Source organism: Carettochelys insculpta, chromosome 1, assembly GCF_033958435.1.
Source record: "Carettochelys insculpta isolate YL-2023 chromosome 1, ASM3395843v1, whole genome shotgun sequence".
Classification (NCBI taxonomy): Eukaryota; Metazoa; Chordata; order Testudines; family Carettochelyidae; genus Carettochelys; species Carettochelys insculpta.
The window spans coordinates 68,001,402-68,029,256 of NC_134137.1; the positions used below are offsets into that span (position 1 = coordinate 68,001,402).

At 39.6% G+C, this 27,855-nt stretch overlaps 1 protein-coding gene across 6 annotated transcripts in view; it reads left to right on the forward strand.

Moving 5' to 3' along the window:
- The window catches only part of VWA8 (von Willebrand factor A domain containing 8), a 279,042-nt gene that overhangs the window by 193,793 nt on the left and 57,394 nt on the right, over nucleotides 1-27,855 (forward strand). For 3 of the 6 annotated variants that reach the window (XM_074988426.1, XM_074988442.1, XM_074988464.1), the window contains exons 26-33: nucleotides 2,267-2,418; nucleotides 11,136-11,244; nucleotides 12,335-12,473; nucleotides 14,600-14,802; nucleotides 24,280-24,396; nucleotides 25,045-25,110; nucleotides 26,256-26,320; nucleotides 26,421-26,546. In XM_074988426.1, coding sequence (XP_074844527.1) covers nucleotides 2,267-2,418; nucleotides 11,136-11,244; nucleotides 12,335-12,473; nucleotides 14,600-14,802; nucleotides 24,280-24,396; nucleotides 25,045-25,110; nucleotides 26,256-26,320; nucleotides 26,421-26,546 — 977 coding nt within the window. The remainder of the gene's footprint in view (nucleotides 1-2,266; nucleotides 2,419-11,135; nucleotides 11,245-12,334; nucleotides 12,474-14,599; nucleotides 14,803-24,279; nucleotides 24,397-25,044; nucleotides 25,111-26,255; nucleotides 26,321-26,420; nucleotides 26,547-27,855) is intronic. The other 3 variants (XM_074988434.1, XM_074988447.1, XM_074988455.1) reach the window with 3 other exon arrangements.

Below are 27,855 nucleotides of genomic sequence, written 5' to 3' on the forward strand. Positions count from 1 at the left end.
TCTGATATCTGCTACTGCTTAACAAAGGGGCAATGGTTTACAGTAAATTGTGTTTCAAAACTGGCAAGTAAAAAAGGAGGTGGGATTTACCTACTGTAAACAATCAGTGTAAACAAAAACATAGTTATTCCTGAGTAAGGAACTTGCAGGTAATCAGTGAGGAGGGAAGGAAGGAGGGAAATGAGTCAATGAGCATGGCTGGCCTGTAGAAGGGAAAGCGGGAAATTAGTCATATGGGTAAACAATTTCCTTTACAGCAGTTCCACAGCCCCACTTTTTTTCTAATGTTGTTTTCTTTCATGTAGTTCAGAGATTTTTCTGCATCTGCTGAAAGGAGCTAGAAGCTAAAACATTATCTTTTTTTGTTGGCAGAAAACCTGAAAATGTTGAATGTATGCATCGCAAGTAATAGTGCAGTGATTATGCAAATCTCTGCATTCTGGCTTTCAGTCAAAGTAAGGTGGCATGCGTACTCTGATTATGGAGACACAGCCTATAGAGATTATGAAAATAAATCACCTACACCCAGTCATATTACAGGAACTGCAGAAAAGTGTTAAGCTGTGTTCCAATAACAGTTCAGGATCTCTGTGCTCCTGCTGAGAAAACTACTTTGGTAAAATGTTTTAGGTTCAATAATAGAATGCAGGACTAACAGGTTGCTCCTGTGCTTGCTATTTCTTCAAGAGAAGCATTTTAACAAAGTGTTTTGTAAGATGTCAAGTTACATTGACTGCAATACTGATGTGAACAGAAAATCTATCTAATCTTTATTTTTTCCCAAGCCATATGTTGTAATGGCTTTAAGCAAAAAATACATCCCCTATGGTGCTGCTAAAACCAAAAACTGGAGTTTTTGGAATCTAGGAGTAAAATGTTAAAGTACTCCAAGACTCTCATAGAAATATTATTTGTAACAGAAACACTCAGTGAATGGGAACTTTCTGTATTGATGGGGAATCAATATTTTGTCTGCTAACCTGGCTTTAAAAATCATTAGGTAAATAATTTTTAAAGACATATCTGCTCATGTAATGTGATGATTGAGGCTAGTGACCAGAACATTAATGAGAATATTTGGTGTGGGGGAGGGGGCTTCTTCTAATATTTGTGCATGCATTCTTTGACTCTTTTTGAAAAATCTGTCTTAACAGTTGTTATAAAATTATCCCCCCGATTTCGACAATTATTCAAATATGACTTGCCTTAATAATATGTCCATGGCAGTCATCTGGGGCCTGATTGTGAGCTCTTTATACCACTGGTGACCAGTTACTTGCACAAGTGGGACTCTTATGTGAGTAACTGCTACCAAATAAGAGTGATGGCTTCACAAGTATGCCCCTTGGGAACTTTTTGTCCCTGAAAATGCTAATATGTGTGCATAACCTGACTACTGTGAATAATCTCAGAATGGTGGGAAGATGAAGCAAGTGCAAGTTTCTTAGAGGGACCTAGAAATAGCAGAGGGGCAACAGCATCACCCAGGCTGCCTCTAAGAAACTGAGATTATCAAATAAATTGATAAGGAGACAAAAGAAAACAGCAAGCCCAGGTGTTTTAAGGGCTGATGGTCTCAATGTAGGTTGAGAATTTGTGGTCTGTTTAAATCGAAGGGGACAACTGAGGGGACAGCTGGAACCCCTAGAGAGAGCACCTAGAGCAGCCAGCTGTGGAATTTTCAGAAGTATTCAGTGCTGACCTGCCTCAGCTATTATCAGCTTCAGAGTACGAGCTGAGTTAGGCCAGCCCTGGGAACCTTTGCAGCTCTCACCCTAAATTAACTTCATTATCCATTCTTTATTTTTAAAAAATATTTATAAATTGCCAATAATTTGTTCGGTGTTATACAGACCACGGTCCTTGCCTTAAAGATCATACAGTCTAAATAGACAATATTTAAAGAATGAGAGATATAACAAAAAGCAAAGCAGTGAATTTTGGTGTGCTGCTTGTTCATTCTGAATTTTTTTCATTAGTTTTTGTTATATTCTATCTAGCAACTCTAAGACGCTGAACGCTGGTAATCGTCATATTCAGATGCATGAATCTGATGTTTCATTTGGTTTAATTTAAACAGAAGTCATTATTCCAAAAAATAAATATACCATTTGTTTTACTGCTTCATGACAAATAATAGCAAACCCTCTCAACTGACTGTAGCAGTTTAACTGTACAGACTGACTGGAGTATAAAATGTTTTACTGTGTACAACAACAGTAGATGTATGTAATAAGATAATTGTTGGGTTTTTGTTTCTGTGCAGAGATTTCCAACAGAAGGACTTGCAAATGTGGTTAGAAATGTGTTCGACTTTGACTCTTACAACAATGAAATGCGTGATATTTTAATCAGCACTTTGCACAAACATGGGATACCTATTGGAGCAAAACCCACCAGTATACAGCTGGCCAAGGAGTAAGGCTCACCTAATATATATTAACAACACTTGTCTTTGTCAGCCTTATTTTGCTTTTATCTTGCTGCTAACAACCCGGGGTACTTGAAACTACGTATTCTTATGATTGAAGTTTTGCTTTCTGCAAATAATGGACAATTATATTTTACTGATAAGTTTAGCAGTTATAAATTAGTAATAATTTATCTCTATTTAATGTTTATATACATGCTGATAGTATGTCTTGAAAACAGATACAAATAAAGGGAAATATTTGTTTCTTTCTCCGTCTGTGTTTTTTATTGGATTACTACAGATCTTTGCCTATATACCATTAAATTAAGAAGCAGAACAAATCCTTTTGTCTTCAGTGGGAGCAAGAATTGGTCCTTAATCCTTTGATCTATAAAAATACATGATCACAGCATGTCAGAGTACTTAGCTTTCCATGCAGGCAACAAAAAGGGTTTTAATTTTATTTGCTTGTATCCAAATCCCCATTATTGTTTAATTGTTGTGACCGTTGACTGAATTTACTATATTGTATACTATGTGAGAGATCAGAAATATAAATAACCAATTTTAAAAGAACCTAAATTATAAAATCACAGCTAATTTAGCTCATACCTTTGCACTTCACATGGATGTTGGTCTTTTTCTACCTTCCATTAATATAGTAAATAAAGATAATGAAGAGCAATGTTTTAATGTCTATCTTTTTAAACTTCCTCTGAGATGTTTTGAAAAATCTTATGCATCTTTAAAGGGTTCTCAGAAAAAACAAACTATTAAACCAGTCAAGGAACTGCTTATAAAGAAACAAATATTTCCTTCTTATCATAAAGCGAAGAATGGGGGATGGAAAATTGAGTTTTGCATAGGGGTGATGATTAATCCTTCGAGCTCCAAATGTAGCATACAGCCTCCATAGTCATTCTCCATATCTTACAATCCTTGGCGATAGTCTTGATTTGATCCCATGTTAAGCAAGCTGCTTTTACTTCATCCGGGGAGCTTCATCGCCATGTTTGTTTGGGACATCCCTTCTTCCTCTTTCCCTTTGGATTCCATTCTAATGCTTGTCTTGTGATACATTCCTCACAGTCCTTACACAGGATCTGGCCTGCCCATCACCATTTTTTCTTTTTGATCTGGGCCTCCATTGGCTTCTGGTTTGTTTTGGTCCACAATATTTCATTTGGTATTCTCTCATGCCTCTTTAGCTGGAGAATGAGTCTAAGGCATATGTTGACAAATATCTGAATTTTCTTAGAAACAGAGAGGGAGCCATGCTAGTCTATACACTATCAAAACAAAAAGCAGCCACGTAGCACTTTAAAGACTAACAAAATAATTTATTAGGTGAGCTTTCGTGGGACAGATCCACTAAAGTGGGTCTGTCCCACGAAAGCTCACCTAATAAATTATTTTGTTAGTCTTTAAAGTGCTACGTGGCTGCTTTTTGTTTTGAATTTTCTTAGAATTACTCTGGACAATGTGCCACCTATCCGAGCCATACAGCAGCACTGATTTCACATTGGAAGTGAAAATATGTAGTTTGGCTCTTGTTGAAATGGCTCTTGTACACCAGACTTGTCGTAATATGGCAAAGGCTTGTTGCACTTTTCATATTCTCTCACTGATGTCCTCTTCTGTGCCCCCATTTTTTCTGATAACACTCCCAAGCATACAGCTGGTCCACAACTTGTACTGCTTTTCCTTTGATTGTAATTTTGCTTTCCTGTCTCTTATTAATGCGAATCAAGTTGGTCTTCTCCTAACTGATCTTGAGGCCCATTTGCTCAGCTGTTTCCTGTAGGTCCTGTAGGGCATCCATCTTCTCTTGTATAGGCTCTAGTTTGTTTGCAAGCAGGGCTAAACCATCTGCGAACTCTAGTTCTTCAAGATTCTTGGTTTGGGTCCATTGGAGTCCCCATCCTGTGTCGGCATGTGCTGTTTTGGTGACCCAGTCTAGGATAATCAGGAAGAGTAATGGAGAAAGAAGGCAGGATTGGCATACACCTGTTGTGACCTGGAATTTTTTGGATGATTTTCTATCATGGATGACATGGCAGAAGTATTCTTCATGCATTTTCTTGATGATAGTGATCAGCGTGCCTGGGACTCCATAATGTTACATAATGGTTCAAATGGACTGCCTGTCCACACTGCCAAAGGCTTTCATGAAGTCTATCAGGTGATGTAGAATGGTGCTTGCTATTCAATTCATTTTTCTACAGTGATCCAAAGTGTTACTATGCAGGATCGTCCTCTCCTAAAACCTGCCTTCTCATAGTTTTCAGTCTATGGCATCTTTCATTTATTCCAGGAAAACTCTGGTTGGTACTTTTTTTGGAATAGACAGGAGGGTGATCTCCCCTGCACTTTTCACACAGTGACAGATCTCCGAATATAGGGAGTTTCACAAGCAACCCTTTTCTCCATCCCTTTCTCTTCTGTTTTCCATATCAGATTTAGGAAACTGTGTAGCTGGTCCACTATAACATCTCCTCCTCCTTTTAGTACTTCAGGTGGAATATTATCAGGTCCTGCTGCCTTGCTATTCTTTAAATTCTTTATTGCCTTGGGGACTTCTTTTATAATTGCACCAGTGTTGATGTCTAGGGGTTCTCCTGCTTCTAGTTGTGGTGGGTTTGTTGGTGGTGGTCTGTTCAATACTTACTCAGAATGCTCCTTCCATCTGACTAGCTGCCCATCCACTGAGGTAAGTAGCTGAAGATCTTTGTTTTTGACCAGTCTGTTTGGATTTCTTTTCCTTCCTCTCCAGACTCATGTTGTAGTTTTGCATAGGATTATGCTACTTTTGTGTTTGATAAGAAGCAGCTAAGCTGACTCTACTGACAAAAAGTCGTTGTCAGTTGTCAGAGTATAGATTTCTGCGTCAGGAGCACCCCTATAATCATGCCTAGAAACCTACAAATATGTTTTGAGGAAGACAGGCACTCGGATAATTATGGCATAATATTTCATCCTGATGCCTGGGGAATCACACGTGTAAGTAACTATATGCCTGAATAACTGCCATATACATCAAGATGACAGTATAACCCTGAAACTGGTGCCACGGTCTCCATAATTTACTTGCTAGAAACCATTTGCTGAATTCAGTTTTGAAGGATTATAAAGTGAGTCTGAGTTAGAGACATTATATTTAATAAGTTGGCATTTCATTTAATTTAAATAGGGATTTTAGAAAAATAAATATATGGTTTGTTTTTATTAGATATGATCTTAGCCATGAAGATTGTAAACAGATTCCTGGGTGATTAGATTCAGGGCTCAGCCCATGAGAGAGAAGAATAGCTTATTTGAACTTCCCCACAGCTCAAAAGTGTTCCTATCTAGGGTTTTTGGTCTCAGCCTGCTTGTATTGTAGAAATATTTTGCAGGAATTTGACAGAGACTTCCATGCTAATTTTCAGCTGTGACCTGAATCCATGGTTACAGGTTTTTGCATATAATTTTGGAGCAGGTTGTCAAGCTTAAAAGAACTGGGAGCCCTCAAAGAAATTAGTGACATTCAGAGGCCAGCAAATAAAATTATAATCTCCAAAGGCTGCTTCTCCACAAGATATTCTGAGTAGGTGGTCACAGGTACTTTTGAGAAAATGCACCTAACTATGCATTACTTTAATTTGGAGAAAATTCATAGTTCTCCAGTTGGTTTACCACTGGCCCATACAATATTTTCTTAACTAATTTAACTGCAGGTATTTTTCTTCACATATACACATATATGAACTACCTAGCCAACTTGTCATGGGAAGAAACAGCTTTTAGAGTTGTCTTCTAAGACCATTCTGGACATTGGTCCACTACTGACATGGGGGAAGATAACTACTTTGCCGAGTCATCTAGTAGCATATTTTTCTTTGGAATGTGCGCCTTTCTGAGTAAATAGGACTCTTCCTACTTTGAGGTCTTGCGTGACAGCAGTAGAATATCATTTAGGTATGAGATCCGTGTGTTGCTTTGAAAAGGTATTTTTGCCTTTTAAATTTCACCATAATATTTTGGAACTATTAAATCAGAATACCCAATTGGGCTTCTTTAAGCCATTCATTATTTTGTCAAATCTTCTCTAGATGTCTGATTTTTCCCATCTAAAAATTGCATAGCTCATTCTCATTTTAGAATCATTTGAACTTTTTTCTAATTTAGCTGGTTTAAAAGTACTCTTCTCTTTTGAATGACTGGTCAGGCTGTTCCCGTAAGGGGAAGAGAGAGCAAGGAAAGATGGAGAGAACCATTTAATTTTTAGTCTTCACTCCTCAAGTGGAGGCCAGGGCATCTTCAAGCTACAAGAAATTTCTAATGTCTCTTTCTTCCCTTCTCTGTCTCATGGATAAGAAATAGAAATGTTATTAAACTGAAATTTTAAATAACACGAATAATGACTTTAATCAAAAGGTGTTTGGTTGAAGTGCCGTTATCAGATTGGTAAAGAGCATAATGGCCATTCTGAATCAGATCACGGGTCCATCTAGCTCTGTATCCTGTTGTCCAATAGTGGTCATTACCCGGTGCCTCATAGGGAATGAACAGAACAGGTAATCATTACGTGATCCACCTCTGTCAGCTGTTCCCAGCTTCTAGCAAACAGGCTAGAGGCTACGATGGACCTATCCTCCATGAACTTACCTAGTTCTTTTTGACCCATGTTATAGTCTTGACCTTCACAACGTCCTCTGGCAAAAAGTTCCACAGGTTGAATATCTGCTGTTTAAAGAGTGACAGAGAGATCGCCATGTTAGCCTGTATGCTATCAAAACAAAAAAAGAGTCATGTAGCATTTTAAAGACTAACAAAATAATTTATTAGGTGATGAACTTTTGTGGGACAGACCCACTTCTTCAGATCATAGCCTTACCAGAACAGACTCAATATATAAAGCACAGAGGTCCAAAAACTGTTAACAAGGCCTGGGGTTGGTTTCCAGCAGGGAGTAAAGAGTTAGATAAAACATCGAAGTATGTAAAAGAGTCCTTATAATGGAACTACATGCATTTAAATTTCTCTGAGGGTACTATTAACTTGGTAACAGTAGCATCAACTTTACAAGTTTCATAATTATGACTATTTATGAAATTTACAATTTTCTTCAGCCTTTGTAAAAACTGCATGCTGCTGTAGAGAAGCAATGAGGACCGATCAACTGAGAGATATAACAGACCCGTTTGAAATTGGATCACATCGTGAAGAAAGCATCAAACTCTAGATCCTTTGCTTTAAATCCAAGAATTAGATAACACACGAATATATCTTGAGCTCATAAATCCTTTTCTTCCATATCTCCTAAAAATCAATTAAACGAATGAAAATCTGGTAACTCATTTCACTCTAAATTCAAAACAAATTTCTCACCAAGTGTAAAAAGGAAAAAAGGAAGCGTTTTTTCACACAGAATACAGTCAACCCCTGGAACTCTCTGCCACAGAATGTTGTGAAGGCTAAGCCTATAATAAGATAAAAAAAAGAACTAAGATAGGTCTATTAATGGCTATTAGCCAAGAAGGGCAGAGATGAAATACCATGCTCAAATTGTCCCTAGCCTCTGTTTGCCAGAGGATGGGAATGGGCTTCAGTAGAGGATCATTTAATCGTTCTGTCTAAAGCACTTGTCATTGTATCCTGTCAGAAGACAGGATAGTGGGTTAGATGGACCTTTAGTCTGATCCAGTATAGCCATTCTTATGATAGGAAGTACTGACAAAAGCGTGAGAAGTAGTTGGCACTTGTGAGTTGATATGTGGGCTGTGGCTGAGTAGAAGTCATACCCAATCTTCCTTATTCTCTGGAATGATAGTCTACCATATTAAACAGCAACAAAGTGTCCTGTGGCACCTTATAGACTAACAGAAAAGTTTTGAGCATGAGCTTTTGTGAGCACAGACCCACTCATATTAAACAAGAACTATTACTCACGCTCATGATCAAAAGCTAAATTTTTTTTATTTTCCCTAAGTGTGTCACTTTTACTATCACAGACTCAATATATAAAGCACAGAGGTCCAAAAATAGTTACCAGAGTTGACAAATCAGAAATTTTTCATCAAGGTTGGCAAATCAGAAGAGCAGAGGGATGGCAGGGTGTGGTGGGGGGGGGAGTTAAGAGTTAGACAAAACATCAAAGTATATAAAAGAGTCCTTATAATGGGACTCCTGCCCCCAAGCTGGATCAAACCCAGGAACTGGTCGAAAATCATTTTGAAATCTAAAACAAACATTGTAGTGCAAAATTTACCAACATGTAATTCTGATAACTGATTCTATACTTCTGCGTGAATAACTGCATCTGTCTTGGAGTAATAGGTGCATAAAAGAGTATACCCTGAATAATTGTGGTGATTGTATGGCATGACATAATTTAAGATGTATTATACTTGCATTTCTTTTGGCTGTGGCTTAATTTTGACTTCTGATGTAGGAGAAAACTGGCCAGCCTATTTAGGAGACATGAAAAAAGCTAAGGCACTGAATAGATTGATCAAAAAATATTCACCTTTTTCTGGTTGGTATTAAAAGCAGGACTCACACTGCAAATAGTTTAACAAGATAAAGTTGAAAATAGCAAGTGATTACAAAAATTATAGTTTCAAACCTTGGTATTGACTGATGTTGTAAACAGGTGCAGGGTCATAAAAACTGTCTTCTCAGAGCTGGTTAACTAGGGAATTAAATAGAAAACACAGTCTGGAAAGCTGATTTAAGTTCAACCCCAATTGCATCACCAAAAGTCTTTACCATTTTATGGCTGAACACTGAAACTAATTTGGGGGTTCAATCCATTTCCTAATTCAATGTCACAAAACCTGCCTTTGACAACTTTGAGAGTCTCAACAAATGGGCCAAGAACTGAATAGATGTGGGAAACCAACCTATTCTCTCACTGCAACAAGCGGCCCTTGCAGATTAATTAAAGTACCTGGGCAGAACAATTGTTAGAATATTATATTTTTCTTGTGCTGTTCAGAAAGATTAGAAAGTATAATTGTCATTCCTAAAGTTTGGAATATAGAGCAATTTTTAACTTCTCCAACATTCAACGATGCTATGAATTTGATCTGAGCCCTTTTCTAATAGAAACAAACCTGCTTTAATTGCAGAGCCTGTTATTTTAAATAACTCTAACTGTAGGAACAGACATAGACAAATAGAACAAGAGAGATCAAGCACAGACTTAATAAACAGTTTGGAGAACTTACTTAAAATAGACTTCAGAGATGTATTTTGAGAAGGAGGGAGAGGGGATATCTTCTGTTCTCATGCCAAGTTTTGTAGAAGTGCAATAACGTAAGAAGTTTAAATAGTGTTTAGAAATATCTTACACATGCTTTCAACATTCTTACACTAAAAGCTAATTAAATACATGCTGTATGCCAACTAGTCCCAAATCAGACCAAAAGAAAGTTTTCTGGTCCTGTATCTTAGCATGTCGGTTCATTAGTTTTACTTAATTATTCTGCATTAGCAAAACTTTACATTGTTTTATTAGTAGTTGAAAATCACTTGGGTGTGTGAGTAGAGGAAGAACTAAAATATGTATTTTCAGTGCAACTAGTTTATGATATACCAATATTTTCATTTACTGCAGAAATCACTGATGACTAGAGGCCCAGATGTGCTCTTCAGGTGTGTCTACACTTAACATTCCTCTTTTGAAAGAGGCATGCAAATCAGGGACATCAAAAATTCAAATGAGGTGCAGATTTGCCTATCTGGCACCTCATTTTTATATTCTTTTTTCAAAAGAAGAAGAGCAGCATAGACACGGCTCTTTCAAAAGTAAACCCCATCTTCGAAAGAACCCATCTTCCCATAAGAAAAGGGAAGAAGCGTTTTTTCCGAAGATGGGGTTTACTTTCGAAAGAGCCGCGTCTACGCTGCTTTTCTTCTTCTGAAAGAATATGCAAATAAGGTGCCAGCAATGCAAATCTGCACTTCATTTGAATTTTCGATTTCCCTCATTTGCATGCCTCTTTCAAAAGGGAATGCAAATGTGTAGGCACAACCTTCCTGAATGAAAAACAAATGGAAACAAATGAGAATATCATTCAGATTTTAGGTAAATAAACCCCACGTTTCCAGCAGGTTTGGCCAGGGTTCTGTTGTGTGCAGGTAAACATGAACAGTGGTGGAGGCTAACCATCCATGAGAAACTTTGCACCTGCCATACAGATATTCTTAACAGGCTATTCAGAAGGACCATCCTTCTGCACTTTCTTTTGACACAGTCCAGTGTAGGCAACTAGCATACAGCTATTTTCTGCATTGATGTAGCCCATTCAGTGGTGTTAGAGAACATACAACAGCAATTAGTGCTGCTTTCTGCATCAATAACCTGACGTAAAATTCACCACACTCATTATGCAGTCTTTCTTGAAGAACTCCTTAGTTAGAACAGCTCCTTCCACTCATTCTGGTATCCTCTTTGACCTGAATTAAATTAATCTCTGAGTATGCTTTTCTGAATAACTGAGACAATTGGCTTTTCAAGTTTTTCTTTTCACAGCATGGTCTTTTAGATCCTGAGATTACTTGTGTTTCAAAAAAATGAAATTTTTGCCATTTAAAAGAAATTGAATGTTCCAGCAAGGGAGCATTTGCAACAAGACAGTCTTCAGCCTGTTTAAAAACTTTATGGTTATATGGCATGTTCTTTGTTCATTGCAAATTAACAAGGATAAATGTTTCTTGTTCATACGTTGTTTGACAGGTTACCATTGCCGGAGCATAAATTTGTGGGCTATTGGAGAATCAGTCAGTCAGGGAATGCACAGCAAAAACTACTGTGCCCAACAGAAACTCATCAGTTAAATGTAAAGGTTTGTATTTTTTTAATGCTGAAAAATACTGATCAGTTGTTTTTTCATTACAGCAATATAAGATCATCCTGATTGATTCAAGAAATAGAAATTATCACTCATTTCCTGCTGATAATCTACATTGATTTTTCTAATGAAATAAAAGCATGTCATTTGCATAAACTTTAAAAATAGACTTACTTTATGTATTATGTATTAAGCTGAGTTGCATTGGGGACCTATTTTGTAATCCCTCCATATGCAGGACATAAGAAGCATGGACAGCTGTGAATAGGGTGAGGGGACGTTGCAAGATGGAGTTCAGAATCTATTGCAGAGTTCTCTCCGTGAAGATGACAATGTCATTTTTAGAGAAGTTCAGAAACAGTCTTGGATGCATTGAGAGATCCAGTTCCAATGCCCAGATCAAAATTCATGAGGATGGGTTCTGAAATGAAAAGGAGCCTGTGTTACAATTTTGTTTCATGTGCAGCTGAATTCTAAATTCCCCCTCACCCCACACCTTAAATCTGAATCTTTGATCTGACTTGGCCCCCATCCTGAACCTAATACACATCTTCTACACACCCAATTTCTTCTGCTGTCTTTATTAATTTTATTTCAGTGCGTGTCGGGGGGCACCTGCTCATATAAGGTTAAATTTGATATTTCAAACCTTGCATAATCAAGAAATACAATTTTAGGTTTCTTTGCACATTTGCACTGTGCTTCAATCTTTCAATATTGATCACAGCACTCTAGACAGTGTGGCCTCTCCCCCATGGGGTTAAGGGTCATGGTGCCAAGTTAAGTTCCACACATTCCCGCTTGACTAGATGGATGTAGTAGTTGAAATATATAACTCTCAGGGGAGGAGGACATCATGGCTTATATTTTGTGGGGAAATGGTGAAAAGATCTTAATAGCTCCAGCTGGGATGAACAGGATTTACAGAAGAAGCCATCTACTTCCTTCCTTTCCTCTTTTGTTATTAATGCTTAGTCTGGCATACAGTGCTAAAAATGATAGAAATGTTTAAGAAAACTTGAGCTTATAAAGGTTGGTGAATGAAATAAAACACCTCGTGCTCATGGTTTTGGCTTTCTCTTAGGGTCCAGTATATTTAAATGTTCAGGAATTCCCACTGGAGCGTCATGAAGCCAGGTCCCTCAGTTTCACAGAAGAACTTGCTTTTTGGACACTGCCTTTGCATGAGGTTAATTTAGTCTGTGATGTTGCTGTAGCAGAAGGTACAGTAAAATATATGTAACTTTTGTAATAATCCTTGTTATAGTACAATGTAGTATACAGTGGAGGCAATGAAGAGTTGGACAGATCAGATCGTAGCTGTTCTCTAATATTCAATATAATGTAATCTGTATTCTCTTTTCTGAAAAATGCAAGAGTAAGGTCATATTTTGGTAGTTGCCATGATAAATAACTCTTGAAATTCTGTGCTGAGTGTATGTACATGCAGTAACACAGAGCACGCATTTCTGGGAGCCTGTACTGTATGTGAGAGAGGAAGAATATTACTTAGAGGATTCAGCAGAGGGCAACAAAAATTATTAAGGGTCTGGAGCACATGACCTTTGAGGAGAGGCTGAGAGACTTGGGCTTATTTAGTTTGCAGAAGAGAAGACTGAGGAGTGATTTGATAGCAGCCTTCAACTTCCTGAAAGGGGTCTCGAAAGAGGATGGAGAGAGACTATTCTCAGTGGTGACAGATGGCAGAACAAGGAGCAATGGTCTGAAATTACAGAGGTTGGATATTAGGAAAAACTATTTCACCAGAAGGGTGATGAAGCACTGGCATGCATTACTGAGAAAGGTGGTGGTATCTCCATCCCTCGAAGTTTTTAAATCCTGGCTTGACAAAGTCATGGCTGGGGTGATTTAGTTGGGGTTGATCCTGGTTTTGGCAGGGGGCTGGACCAGATGACCTCCTGAGGTCCCTTCCAGTCATAGAGTTCTATGACTGGTACTTTTTCTCTTCACAGCATATAGGTATTTTTAAGTCAAAGATATAATGCAAAGCAATTGATCGTGAAAGGGGACTATGTTAAAACAATGGTTCTCAATTTTTTTGGCCCATGACCCACCCACTCAACACAAACCTTTCTGTGGACCACTAACCAACCATCCATGATGACAAAACAAAGTCTTATCTCTAAATACCTCAGATACTGAGTTATTATATTAGGCTACTGAAGCATAAAACCATAAATACTCAACATAGGGGGTGTATATTTAGATGTTATGGTATATATCATATTAGGTTACCAAATTTCATTTTAAATAAAGTAAAATTATTAATTTACATTCAAAACAAAAAGGGTTCAATGTTGCCTTTATTTACAGCAGGGGTGGGGAACATTTTGTGGGTTGGGGTCACTGACCCAGAGAAATATCCGGTAGTGGAGAAGCAAAAAAACAACCGAACAGTGCCAATCCTCACTGATGTGGGCCCCAATTTAGAATCTTACTTGCCTTGCATTCCAGCCCCATGGGTTACAGGGGAGGGAGGACCGGGTTCAGGGCTTCCCAAAGCCAGATTAACTCTTCTGTGTTCCTAGGGCTGTTAGATTTGGTGAGTCCCCTAGGCTCTGGGGTGGAGCCAAAAATGAGGGGTTCAGTGTTTGGGAGTGAGTTGCTGGGGAGTACGGTAGGGATGAGGTGCTGTGTGTGGGTGTGAGGTGGGGTGCAGGAGCTGGTTAGTGGGTGGGGGTCTGGGCAGGAAGCAGGGTTCAGGAGGGGGACTGAGGTGGGGGCCTGGGTCAAGGAAAGGTGCAGGAATGGTCTGGAGGTGGATGGGGACCTGGGAGGGGAAGGGAGGAGAGCATAGATTCAGGAGCAGGGAGAGATGCTGCAGGATGGGAGGGGGTTGCAGGTGGGGGTCTGGGTGGGAGGAAGGGAGGGGGAGGCTACGGGAGGGAGCCGGGGATGAAGTTCTGGGCAGGCAGGCAGGCAGGCAGGCTCAGGAGAGGGCTGGAGGTGTGGCTCTGGCCTGGAGGTAGGGTACTGGAACACATGGGGGTTGGGGGGTGGATGTGGCAGGTACTCTTACCTTCCCATCACTATTGGAGCTGAGCCACATTCACCCTGATTTAATTAGCACTGATGTCATACCTACACCTCTGCATCCCTTCTTCCACTTCCAGCATCTGAGGGGGTGAGTCGTATCTCACAAAAGCTTGTGCCCAAATAAATTTGTTAGCTTTTAAGTTGCTACCAGCATCCTTGTTTACTTTAAATAACTTCCTGTATTCCCACAGTAATAAAATTCAGTTTCCAGTTAATCTGCTGGTTGACATGAGTTTGGACCATGACAGAGTCTTTTTACTTTCATTAATTTTGCCTTCTTTTCTTATTTCAGAAGATGAGACTGAAAATATGCTTTATGTGGCTACATGCAATCCAGTTTCCTTATATTTCATGAATGTATCTAGCAAAAAAGGATACGTTGTGGATTGTTATGACATCTTCCCACGAACTGCCGGAAGTGCGTGGCAACCCTTTTTGACTGTCGCACCTCTGGGAAATCCACTCAAAGGGCAAGTGATTCTCCATGAAGAGCAGGTACTATAGATAAATTGATACCCTTCTGTTACATCTTTGATTGTGCGGATGTGAATACTGCAAGAGCAGGATCCATAGGGTTTCTTAGCCTCTGTGAGTAGTGAGATACTTTGGAAAAATATGCACACTTCTGGATATTTAGTCTGACTGCACTCCAAGCGTTTAGAGAGGATCCCTCAGCTCTGTTTTTGCGTGCAGTGTTTAGGCTGCTTTTATGTACTTTTATCATTAAGGCTAGGGTTGCCTGTTTATCCTCTTAGTGGTAAATGTAAACTGAGCACTGCTGGAGGAGGGAAAAGAAGACTATGATTTGTGTTCGAGAGTCTCACAGCAGAGGAAAGATGTAAAGTCTAAAGTACCCTATTTTAGGGCATTCAGATCCAAACATTGCTCATCCCTCTAGTCATTTTTGAACTTCAGTAAAAAATAAATGCCTTCTGAATCACAATTGCTTTGATTGGCTCCTACCAACACCGTTTTTTTTAAACTTATCATAGGCTGTGTCTATACTACCTCCTTACTTCGAAGAGAGGATGGTAAGTAGGGTGTTGGGAGTTTATTAATGAAGTGATGTGGTGCGTATGCAGCACTTCATTAAGCAAATTCCCCCCTGCAGCAACTCCGAAGTGCTCAACAGGGGACTTCAGCTCTCCAGGGCAATGGCTTGGTGGCAGTACTTCTTGCTACCATCCCACTCAAAGTGCAGGGCAACCCTCCACCCAACAGCCCAAGCAGTTCCCGTCTGTATGGACCCAGTGCTGCTGGCCAGCCTGAATGGTTACAGAGAGATAGTAGGCAAGTTTTGTGGTGCATAGAGGGTGAAGAAAATCTTATGCAAATTACTTATCTGATTAACATATTTAGAACTAATGTAACAAACTTTGTGCTGGTAAAAGACGTTGACTTCACAAAATTTTGAGGAGTAAAGGGACTTCGAAGTACCCTGGACTCTTCAAAGTACCAGCAGGTTAGGCACAGCTACACTCAAGCCGGCACTTAGAAGTTTAAAACTTCAGAGTTGCCGCAGGGGGGAATTTGCTTAATGAAGTGCTGCATATGCACCACAGCACTTCATTAATAAATTCCCCACACCCTACTGACCATGGTCCCTTCAAATTAGGGAAGTAGTGTAGACAAGCCCATAATGTTTTGCTTTTCACAACTTGAGTTTTCTGGGAACATGAAACAGAGAATAGGCTGGATGGGTAAAACAATATGGTGGTATAAACCAGATTGTAGATGTGGATGAGAGTGGCAAAGTTTGGATCTGAGTTCTAACTTTCTTAGTGTCGGATCTGTTTGGTTTGGGCCTGTCACTTCCGTATTTTTATTTGGAACTGCTATTAGAAATTGATTGGAACATTTTCAATGTAATACCTTTTTAGAGAGGATGGGAGAGCAGTTTCAAATGCTGACATCAGTAAAAAAGAATAAGTATTAATATGAATAATAATTGCAGCCTGCAATAAATAGGATAATGCCCCATTAATACATGAAGGTAGACACCAGGAAGAAGAAAAGCTGTTTAAGCAAAACAGAAATGTTGTAACAAACACAAATGTCCATGTGTGATGAGGTAGGAAGATGCCATCCTGTGTGGGGTGAGTTCACACCATCCTTCAAGGTGCCCTCTGCCTCAAAACCATGAGGCCTGAGGGCAGTTATCCATGGAAATGTGCTGATGCACAGGGCTTTGAGGTCCAGTGGCCAGAATCTGTGGAATAGGCATGATCCACAGGGCAGTAGAGTCACGTGGCCTAGGTCTGGGGTCACCATTCTCTGCCAGGCAGTAGGGCTAATGGCCAGAGTCCACAGGGGTGATCTGGATTTTAGAAGGAAATAAGGCCCAGTGGCCAAAGTCAATAGAGACCCCAGCTCTTCAGGGCAGTGAGGCCTAGCAGCCAGAGTCTGTAAAAGTGCCCTTTAGGAAGGGATCCTCACAGCAGGAGCCACTAGAATAGCCTAGCAGTCGGAGTCTGTACAATCTCCCTGCAGGCAGGGCTGCTTTAACTAGCAGCCTGAGCCAACGGGTCACCTTCAGGGCACAGTTGTATGGCCTAGCAGCAAGAGTCAGTGTGCGTGTACAGGGGATTTTATCCTCTACTTTCCACCCCCCGCTCCGCATGTCAATGACCCCACATGGGCCAGGGAAAGGGCCTTGAGCAGATGGGGGACTGTAGTTAGTACAGGGTCCTCGCAGTGGTAACAGCGGCTGGCACAAGAGCTGTTTGGAAGCTTACTCCGCCCACCTGCCTGTCGACCCCGGCATGGTAAAGTGAAACTGACTCTCACAGTCATGCTTCTTCCCCCCACTGCAGACATTGCAGAAGGCCAGGGGGTGGGGCGGAGAACCTACCCCTCACATTTCCAGCTTTCCTTTGCTCTTCGTCTTCCTGCCACCTTGCTCGGTGCCCCAGCTAAAGACACCTTCATTCTTGTGGTTGTTGCTCTGCTGGGTGAGCCGCTCATGAATAACTGAATTTGCAAATGTTAAACTTGCAAATGTTAAAGTCACAAATGTCATGACCTTGCTGTAGTGGCAAAATTAGAAAGACAAAAGCAAAAAGCAAGCGCAGTCTAGCTACAAACTTAAAGGTATGAAGAAAATATTGTACAAATATATCAGAAGCAAGAGGAAGACCAAGGACAGGGTAGGCCCATTACCCCAAGAAGAGGGAAAAACAATAACAGAAAGTGTGGAAATAGCTGCTTGATCATTTCTTTGTTTTGGTTTACACCAAGAAGGTTGGTGGTGATTGGATGCCTAGCATAGTGAATTCTGTAAAAAAGCAGATGGGTTCAAAAGTTTAAATAGGAAAAAAACAAGTTAAAGATTATTTTGGAAAGTTAGATGTCTTCAAGTCACCAGGACCTGATGAAATACACCCTACACTATTTAAGGAGCTGATTGAGGAGGTATATGAGCCATTAGATTAGATTGTCATCTCTGAAAATTCATGGAGGATATGAGAGATTCCAGAAGACTAGAAGCAGGCAAATACAATATCCATCCATGAAAAGAGAAATGAGGACAACCCAGGAAACTACAGACCAATCAGGTTAACTTCTGTGTCAGGAAAAATAGTGGAGCAAATATTTAAGAAATCCACCTGTAAATATCCAGAAGATAGTGAGGTGATAAGTAACAGTCGGTATGGATTTGTAAAGAAGCAAGCCGAGAGCTTTCTTGATAGGACAACAGTCATTGTGAGTAAGTGGGAAGTGACAGATGTAGCATACCTAGACTTTAGTAAAGCATTTGATAGTCATTCAAAATCTTCTTATCAATAAACTAGAGAAATACAATGTAGATGAGGCTTCTATAAGGTGAGTGCATACCTAGGACAATCATTCTCAGAGAGTAATTATCATTGGTTAACAGTCATGCTTGAAGGGCACAAACAGTGGCATTCCACAGAGATGAGTTTTGGGATTGGTTCTATTCAATGTCTTCATCAATGATGTAAGTAATGGTGGACAGTACACTTAAGAAGTTTGCAGATGAGATAAAGCTTGGAGGTGTTGGAAGTGGTTTGGAGGATAGGACAAATACAAAGTACTCCACTTAGAAAGGCCTTATCAGTTGCATGCATACAAAATGGGAAATGACTGACTAGGAAGGAGTACTGCAGAAAAGGATCTAGGGGTCATAGTGGACCCCAACCTAAATATGAGGCAACAGTGTGACACTGTTGCAAAAAAAGCAAACATTCTGGGATTAACATTAATGGGAGTGTTGCAAGCTGGACACAGGAATTAATTCTGCTCTAGTCTGTGCTGATTTGGCCTCAGCTGGAGTACTGTGTCTGGTTCTGGGTGCCACATTTCAGGAAACGTGGACAAATTGGAGAAGGTCGAGAGAAGAGCAACAAAATTATGAAAGTTGAAGAAAACATGATCTATGTGGGATGACTGAAACAACTGCATTTTGGTAGTTTGGAAAAGAGAAGACCGAGGGGGCACATAACAGCTTTCAAGTACCTGAAAGGGTGTCACAAGGAGGAGGGGGAAGAAATATTTTCTTCAAACTCTGATAGCAAGACAAGAAACAATGGTCTTAAATTACGGCATGGAAAGCTCAGGTTGGACATAAGGAAAAACTTCCTAACCGGCAGGGTGATTAAGCACTGGCATCAATTGCCTTGGAGGGTTGTGGAATCTCCATCACTGGAGATATTTAAGAGCATATTAGACAAACATCTGCCAGGATGATCTAAATGATGTTTGGTGGTGTTGTGCAGGGGTCTGAACTTGATTACCTCTCCAGGTCCCTTTCAGTTCTAGTAATGTATGAGTCTGTGATTTCTCAGTGGCTGTTAGCTCAAAGGAACATTTCCTACATTTAGTACAGGGAATGAGACATTTCCATTAACACAGCTGGTGAGGTGTCAAATATCTTCTATGTATTTAGCATCCCTGGAAGCCATGCATGTTGCCGTAACCTAAATGTAGGTATGTTTTATTGAGCTAAGATTTATGACCTAATTCACTGCCTATATAAGGAGGGGCTATCTATTACAGACCTCAGAAGATTTGCATTTGCCTATATCCATGTTGATTTGGACCCTTAGAAATGTATTTTCCCAATTCTCCTCCAAAAGCTTACTTCCTGTTGCTTTTGCCAATGGAGTTGTCTGGGTCAGTTATGGAAGAACTATTGGAGCTATTTTGGGAAGTTATAACAAGTTTGTTCAGTTGAAAACAAGGTTTTGCCCTCTGTGGTCAGTACAGGAAATTGTAAAAGAGATGGCAGTCGATCCTGTGCGTTGAGTGTCTGAAAATGTTTAGAAAGCTGGACATTTTCTACAGAAAAGCCCAGCAGTACTCTTACAATTACCTTGTTAGTATAATTTTTTATCAAATTGCAGTAGCATTATATCTGTTTTGAGAGAAGAGGGAATATTTTACCAAAGGCTTCTATGAAACCTTAGGCAGTTAACTCAGTGATTGATTTTACACCATGATAATGTATGTCCTTCTAGGATACATTTTTTTCAACAAAAGTCCGAATTAAAGTCAGATATAAAGACTGGTCCATAGATTGGTTGTAGTGGGTCCGTGTTTCATTGCTTTTGATTCGTGTTCAGCTATAACCTTCTTTTCTTTCTCTGACCATAAGTTTGGATATTGGCAACTTCAGGCTTGTCTTTCTCAGCGAGTGCCACAGCCGGGCAAAGACATTCTAAAAATGAACCTAGTTATTATGCTGGGAAATTAGGGGGAAGGGTAAAAATACCTTGAGAAGCCATCTGATCTTGAAAAGTTTCCAGGTGTAGCCATAGGCCAGAAGGTTTGATGATACGCTGAGAAGCCAGTTCAGTCTTCATTTGCAGAATCAAGAATTCTGTACAGTTCAAGTAAAGTTCAGTTAAGTATTCAAACCTCGAGAGGGCAAGTGTAATCTAGCAGGCGAAGATAACCGTGAGGTTATAAAATGAACTTAGAATCAGAACACCTGCAACAGTCTTACCAGCTGGTCCTGGGCAACTCATTTGATTGCTCTGGACATCTGTAAAATGGGAATATATTGCTACTTAGTTAGATGAGGCCAAATATATTAATATTGGTGAAGTGATAAGCACTTTGGTAGCAAAAACAAATAGTAAATCAAGCACAGGACTTTTGAGTGCTAATTTGTGCTCTGCCACAGACTAAATGTGGCTATAGGAAGTCACTTAACTCTTCTGTTTTGCATCTTCCTTGCGTCTGCATAGGAAGACTAATAACATACTTCCTTGACAGGGCATTGTGAAGATTATCTACCAGGTGAAATAGTCTATTTAATACCAAGTACCATAGTATAAACCAGACTGCCAGTTCTTTGTACATTTGCTGTTAAACAAAAGTATTGTAAGTATTCAGAAAAAGAATCAGAATGTGACAAAATCTTGAAAGGAAACAAAAATTACTTTAAAAAGAAATCTCTGTTTCCCCTTTTGAATAATTAATTGGAGAAACGCATCTCCTAGAGCTGGAAGGAACCTTGGGAGGTCATCGAATCCAGTCCCCTGCCCTCTTGGCAGAATCAAGCACCATCCCTGACATCTATGTGCCACAGTCCCTAAATGCCTTTCTCAAGGATTGAGCTCACAACCCAGGGGTTAGCTGGCCAAAGCTGAAACCACTGAGCTATCCTTCCCGCTATTTTTGTTGTTTCTGTTTTTAAAATACCCTGGTAATTAGTAGAGTAGTGATTCTCCAAATCCCTGTTTTAATAAAACATTTTAGATGAACATGTATGACTCAATTACAAAACACCCATAAATAGATAATTGGAAAAGGAAGGATGAGACACCTCTACCCATGGCCGTGCAGATGAATTGCTGCTAACTGTTATTTCTCACGTTATGTCCATGTGCAGTGAATCAAAAGCATTGCACTACAGCAGAAGTCCTTAATTTCTTCCTCCTCTCTTTGATACAGTTTTGCTGAAGGGTACTTTATTGGGTTTTAACTTCATTGCATACTTGTGGGGGTTACCATCATTTGTCATCCCCCCCGCATTTCCTTGGCGCAGGGATGGGAGAGTCACATTTTACTGATCAGTCAGAGAACCTAAGTGGGGAGAGTGACTCTTTTCTAGTCTTCCCACATAAAATCCTTCTGTTGGTAGTTCAGGAGAACATCTCCCTTTCCCACCTGAATTTTGGTGGTAGATCCATGGTGGCTGTCATGTGTGGAAGGAGTTCAAAGTGCTAAACAGGGGCCTTCAGCTCTCCAGGGCAATGGCTTGGTGGCAGTGCTTCTTGCCACCATCCCACTCAATGGGCAGGTGAGCACAAGCAGTTCCCCTCTATATGGACCCAGTGCTGCTGGCCAACCTGAATGGTAACAGAGAGAGAGTAGGCAAGTTTTCTGGTGCATTGAGGGTGAAGAAAATCTTATGCAAATTACTTATCTAATTTGCATATTTAGAACTAATTTTTTGTAACAAACTTTCTGCTGGTAAAAGGCATAGACTTGACAGTCCTAGTAAATAAAGTCCCTATTGTCAGCAGTAGGAGCTTGCCACACACACTAGAGCAGTGGTTCTTAAACTTTTTGAGACCACAGTACACTAGGAGCTGGGTCAATGCCTTTTTGTTCCCCACTGCTCACAGAGTGCTCTCCAGCAGTCAAGGCAGGCAACAATTAGAAATATTCCAAGGTCCTCACACTGATCTTTACAAACGATAAGTGCTTTTGTTTGTTTGTTTGTTTGTTTTTTAAAAAAGCTCATTAAGGACTAATTTACATGAAGGGTGGAGATGGAATGTTGGGGGATCTACAGGAGTGTAATTTCTAAAGCATACAAAAAAGTTGTATGTTATTTGGTTCACACAGACCCTGCTGGTAGGAACTGAAAGTTCCAGTAGTGTGCGTTATGGAACCATGTAGACAAACCCTAAGTTTACCAGTATAAATAGCCACAATTGGAGGCTGGAGGTGGGGCAGGGGATGCATTTTCAGTTTTCTTCAGTGAACCTTGTTTCCATCTTCTTTTGTGTATTCATTGTAATATACTTGTTCATGTACTAATTTTTTCCCAGCTTGAAGTTCAGCACAGTTGGAACCAAGGACCTTCAAATCTGCTACCCAAACTTCTTGCACTTGAACTACAAAGATAGTTCACTCTTTCTACCTCTGTTTTACTGTGCCTACACGTGCATTAAGCACAACTCCTCCAACCAGCAGGGAAATCACAGTCTTGTTTGGTTTGAGGACTTTTAAAAGGAAAATCCCATTACTTAAAAGCAACTGTAAGGGAAGGAAAACTGTGCGATCGCTAAAAATAAAAGGACACTACCTCCTGAGACTGGTTATTACATCTGTCCAAAGTTAGGAATTCCAGACATCAGGGTCATGAGGTTACCCAAAGGTTACTTTTCTCCCAGTCGAGAACAAACATAATGGAACAGCACATCAGCATCTTTTCCCATTTCACTTGAAGGATTGCCAGAACTACAATTGGATGTGTTCACAAGTGATGCAAAATTCTATTATTAAACACAGACAAAATATGCCATCGGTCACTTAGCACAGAAGGAAACCATTAACATCAAAAGGGGTGGAGTAGAGACATTTTTATGTTGCCAACTGCATGCATAAACTTTATACTAAGTAAAAATCCTGATTCATATAGAGGTTTTTTTTGTGTTTTTGTTTTGCGTGTGTGTGTGTTTGTCCGTCTGTCTGTCTTGCAAAGCTAATGCATTTCTTCAGTTCAGCTATGCTGATGCAGAAGTATATAAATACAATATGGCAGAAAACCAAAGGCTAAAACAAACCTTTTTCTTTTCTTCCTCAGCCACATTTCTATAATTTGGTTTGGAATACATGAGCATAACAAATTCTTCTTTTATTAGAAGAGCTGAGCTGCAGCTGAATTTCCCAAATGCTGCAAATGTCATGATAATACTTTAAATGCTTTACCATATTTAGCTACAATAAGCTCTCATTAAAAATGAAAAGTTCATTCTTCTAAAATAACAGCCCTAGAGAAAATACGAAGGTTATGCACAATCTGTGAAAACTGAGTAAGATTAAGTTAGTACATATTTGTTTTAGGAGGCTCTTGTGGATTTCATTCTTGTAGTCCTTTATCATTAAATGTGTGTTATTTCAGATGTTAGACATGCATACAGTTGCTTTTATAAGTCCTTCATAAACCTTGAAAACTTATTATTACACTGAGTGGCAAAGATTTAGATCCAAGGCATTAATGAAGTAATAAAATACAAGACTTCATAAGTGTATGCTTTGTACCTTTTAAAATTTAATTTAAAGCAGTTAAGGTTGGCTGTTCCTGATCATTTTCCATCGCCATTAAAAGTTTAATGCATTAGTAACAAATTTAGCATCTACTAAAAAGAAATATTTAAAGTGGTGCTACAGGGACTCTGCAATAAGATCAAATTTCAGCTTAACCTTTTTTCCATCTAGTAGTTTTTCAACTTCCATATGATTTAAGTTTTCTGGTTTGGTTCTTTAGCTCTAGCGTAAGGTTAAGGAAACACACCAGAGTTGCAGCTGAATCCTTCAGTAAGACTGAGAGAGAAAAGCTGGTAAGATTTTCCCATATAGTTGACTGAAAATTGTTGCTACCGTTGATAAGCCTTAAGTGCATAATTCATATTAAGTCACTGTAAATCAGCATTAAACTTACACAAGTCCCTTTAAATATTGATGTAAACTCTAGAAGCACACAGTTTTGATTTTTTTTCAGTACAAATAAAACACTGTAGAAATTTAAAATAGGACCATTCATCTGTACCAACCGTTGTCAGTTAAAGTGGTACCTTTGACCTTCCTTCATCAGTTGTGCAAAGAATTCAGCCTGTGATTTTCCAGCAAAGTAAAATCTAATTCATACTTTCCAAATTAAATTTCCTTGTGACATTATGTAGCTTCAGTTACAAAAAGCAAGGATGCTTCACCTAGACCCAGTGTTGTAGGCTTTGAAAAGTCTAGGAGAAACACTCTCCTCTCTATTTACAGAGTAATGTTGTCTTGTTGCTGGATACAAAAACTGGTGCCATGCGTCGACTTTTACTCTCACCAGATACTCAAGAGGTTCCAAAGAGAGCATCCTGGTGGAGCAGCAAGGAAGAGCCGGTGAGGAATGGCTTTATGGCTGAGCTATAGGAGATTTATCCAAGTTCAGAATTGTAGTCACAACAGCAGGATAGTTCCCTTTCTGTCCTTTAAGGAACAAACAGTTAACTGTCAAAATATATCACTGTGACAGAACTGGAGGAAAAATAAATATGGGATACTGTCTAGGAATGGGCAATGTTTACAACAAAATCCTTTCCCATATTCATTTAAGCATTACCAAACATTTTGTTACAAGATGTGATTCTGTTGAGCCCAGAGCAGAGTGAGCTGTCATTCATTTTAATATCATGGAATTTTATGAATTTGGACTATTTGGAAACTTGCTTTGAAATGTGGCTAATATAAATTACTTAGTAAAAGACTTGCAAATCTGATATGATATCAGTGATTGCTGTTTGAATCTCACTGCTCTTGAAAATCAGACCACCTCTTTAGGTCCCTAAATATTTAGGTTTAGGATCCTACATTTAGGTATGCTTTCTTGATAATCTTGGTCAAATAGTGTTTGAATTTTCCAGCCAGACAAAAGCATTACTGTAAATAGGGCCCTACCAAATTCATGGCCATGAAAAATGTGTCATGAAATTAAATCTGGTCTTCCTCCCAGTAAAATTGGGTATTTTGTGTTCTTTTACCCTATACTAGACATATTTTACGGTGAAGACCCGTGTTCCTCAGACTGAAGGTCCTGACCCAAAAGGGATTTTACAGGTAGACTCATAAGATTATTTTAGGAGTGGTCTCAGTGTTACCATCCTTACTTCTGCGCTGCCTTCAGAGCTGGGCATCTGGAGAACAGAAGCTTATGGCTGAGTGCCCAGCTCTGACGGCAGCTCCCTACCAGCAGCAGCACAGAAGTAAGGGTGGCAAGACCATGCCACGCCATGTCATGCCACATGGGCAACAGGTGAGGCTCCAATTCATGGAGGTTAGCCCCCACCCTCACCCCTTCTGTCTGAGGCCCCATTCCTTACACACCCCTTCCCTCCTAGAGCCCAGAGTCCCCTTGCTGCAACTGGCAACCTCTTTCCCAGGCTAATGCCCTGAGCCCCAGAGTCCAGGAGCGCAGCATGGTTAGAGCTCAATTCAGGGCCCACTGCACAACAGGAGCTGGAGAACTGGCATGAGGCATGGGGCAGAGCCATGTCACCCCTAACTATATGGGTGGCAGAGCCTCCGCAGTCTGTGATCCCTGCCACCCATGCTAGGCCACCCTTCAGAGTTGCCAACCACGGAAATTTCATTTACAGAGAAAATGGGAAAAATTTACAGATGACAAATTTTTTTATGGACATGATTTTTATACTAAATGAAGACATAAATGGCCAAAAGTGAAATGTAATCATTGTCGTTCATACTTCACAAGAATATCCTGTCAGTAAATTTACGGACAGGTTGGCAAACCTGCCCGCGCTTCCTTCTGGGCTTCTGCCTTCAGAGCTGGGTGGCCAGAGAGTTCTGGCTGCTGACTGAGGGCCCAGCTGTGCAGGCAGCATCTACGCCTTTAAAACTGACATCCTGGCCAGCAGCTGCTGCTCTGCAGCTGCCCAGCTCTGAAGGTAATGTTGCAACCAGCAGCAGCACAGAAGTAAGGGTAGCAGTGCTGCAACCCTCCCTACAACTTGTGAATCCCTCCCTACAACTTAGGACCCCTACAGTTATAGAACTGAATTTCAGATTTAAAAGCTGAAATAATGAGATTTACAATTGTTAAAATCCTATGACCATGAAATTGATCAAAATCAACTGTGAATTTGGTAGGGCCCTAACTATAAATGTAAGGAGGCAGGGTAAACTATTGGAGACTGACCTCAGAAATTGTGAAACATACATAATGGGTTTTTTTATTTATTTAGACCAGATATAGGATGTGCAGAGAATTTTCACATAAAAACTGGCTGGTATTCTACAGAGAAGATGGGTAAGAGTTAACTAGAAATTACATTGCTTTTATTTTAAAAATAGATTTGTCATTGTCATTCTTTGCCTCACAATTATTTTGTTGGCTTACAATTTCACAGAAACCACCTGATTGTGCTGGATGTACTGGAAGGTCGAACTCATACTATGTCTCTACCTATCAATCTCAAATCTGTTTTCTTAGTGGCTGAAGACCGTTGGCTCTTGATTGAAAGCAAAATAAATCAGTAAGTTAACCAAGTTCAGTGGTGGCTTGCTAGCATCTAGAGGCCCAAGTCATGGATCCACTGTGCTGCAGTCTACACAAGCATAGAACAAATGGAGATATTTTGCAGTATGTGCTGGTGATCACTAATATTTGTATGCACTTAACCTAATTTGCACGAGTACCTGACGTACACACAGAAATTAATGATTTAGTTTGTGTCTGTGACTAGATACCTTTGGTCAGATTTCTGAGAGGTGCAAATTTTCCTGTGATCAGATTGCTCTTGTGATTCCTGAGTGATGAGTGTGCAAGGTGAGCTGACGTAACTTTGCACTTCTGAAAATCTAGACCAAATTTGTCTGTGTCCGCAATGAATACTACATTTTACACGGTTGGGCTGTGTCTACACTTGCATTCCTTTTTCGACAGAGACGTGCAAATGAGGGAAATTGAAAATGCAAAAGAGGTGCAGATTTACATATCTGGCACCTTATTTGCATAGTTTCTTTTGGAAGAAGAAAAGTGGTGTAGATGCAGCTCTTCTGAAAGTAAACTCCATCTTCGAAAGAGACCTTCTTCCCATTTTTTCAAAGATGGGGTTTACTTTCGAAAGAGCCATGTCCACATTGCTTTTCTTCTTTTGAAGGAAGCTCTTTTGAGAGAAGAATATGCAAATGAGGTGCCAGATATGTAAATCTACACCTTATTTGTATTTTTGTTTTCCTCATTTGCTTTCCTATTTCGAAAGAGGAAAGCAAGTGTAGACACAACCTTGATGTTTATGCCTGTATAAATTAGGTACTCAAAAATATTAGTGTGACAGACTGGAAATCTGACTCATTCACTCCCTTCTTTACTTTCCTTCTTAGGTGAATGAACCCAACAATACTCCATTTTTCCTCTTCTATTTAACCATGTAATAAATGAAAGGGGTGTGTGTGTGTGTGTGTGTGTGTGTGTGTGTGTGTGTGTGTGTGTGTTACCAAAAGCAAGTCTGCCTCTCTTGTGGTTTACTTTCTTGACCTATAAACTACATAAAATAAATGCTTACCTATCTCTGAGACTTCATTGATTTTAAGTAAAGCACAGTGAGATACTTGTTACACAAGTATAGAGTATTTTTACTATTTACTAAATACATAAATAAATAAAAAGTCTTATTCAGTGTTATGCTGTATGTTAACAATAGAAACAGAGAGGTAGCAATGTTAGTCTGTATTCTCACAAAACAAACAAGCAGTCATGTAGTACTTTAAACACTGACAAAATAATTTATTAGGTGATGATCTGAAGAAGTGGGTCTGCCCCACAAAATCTCATCACCTAAT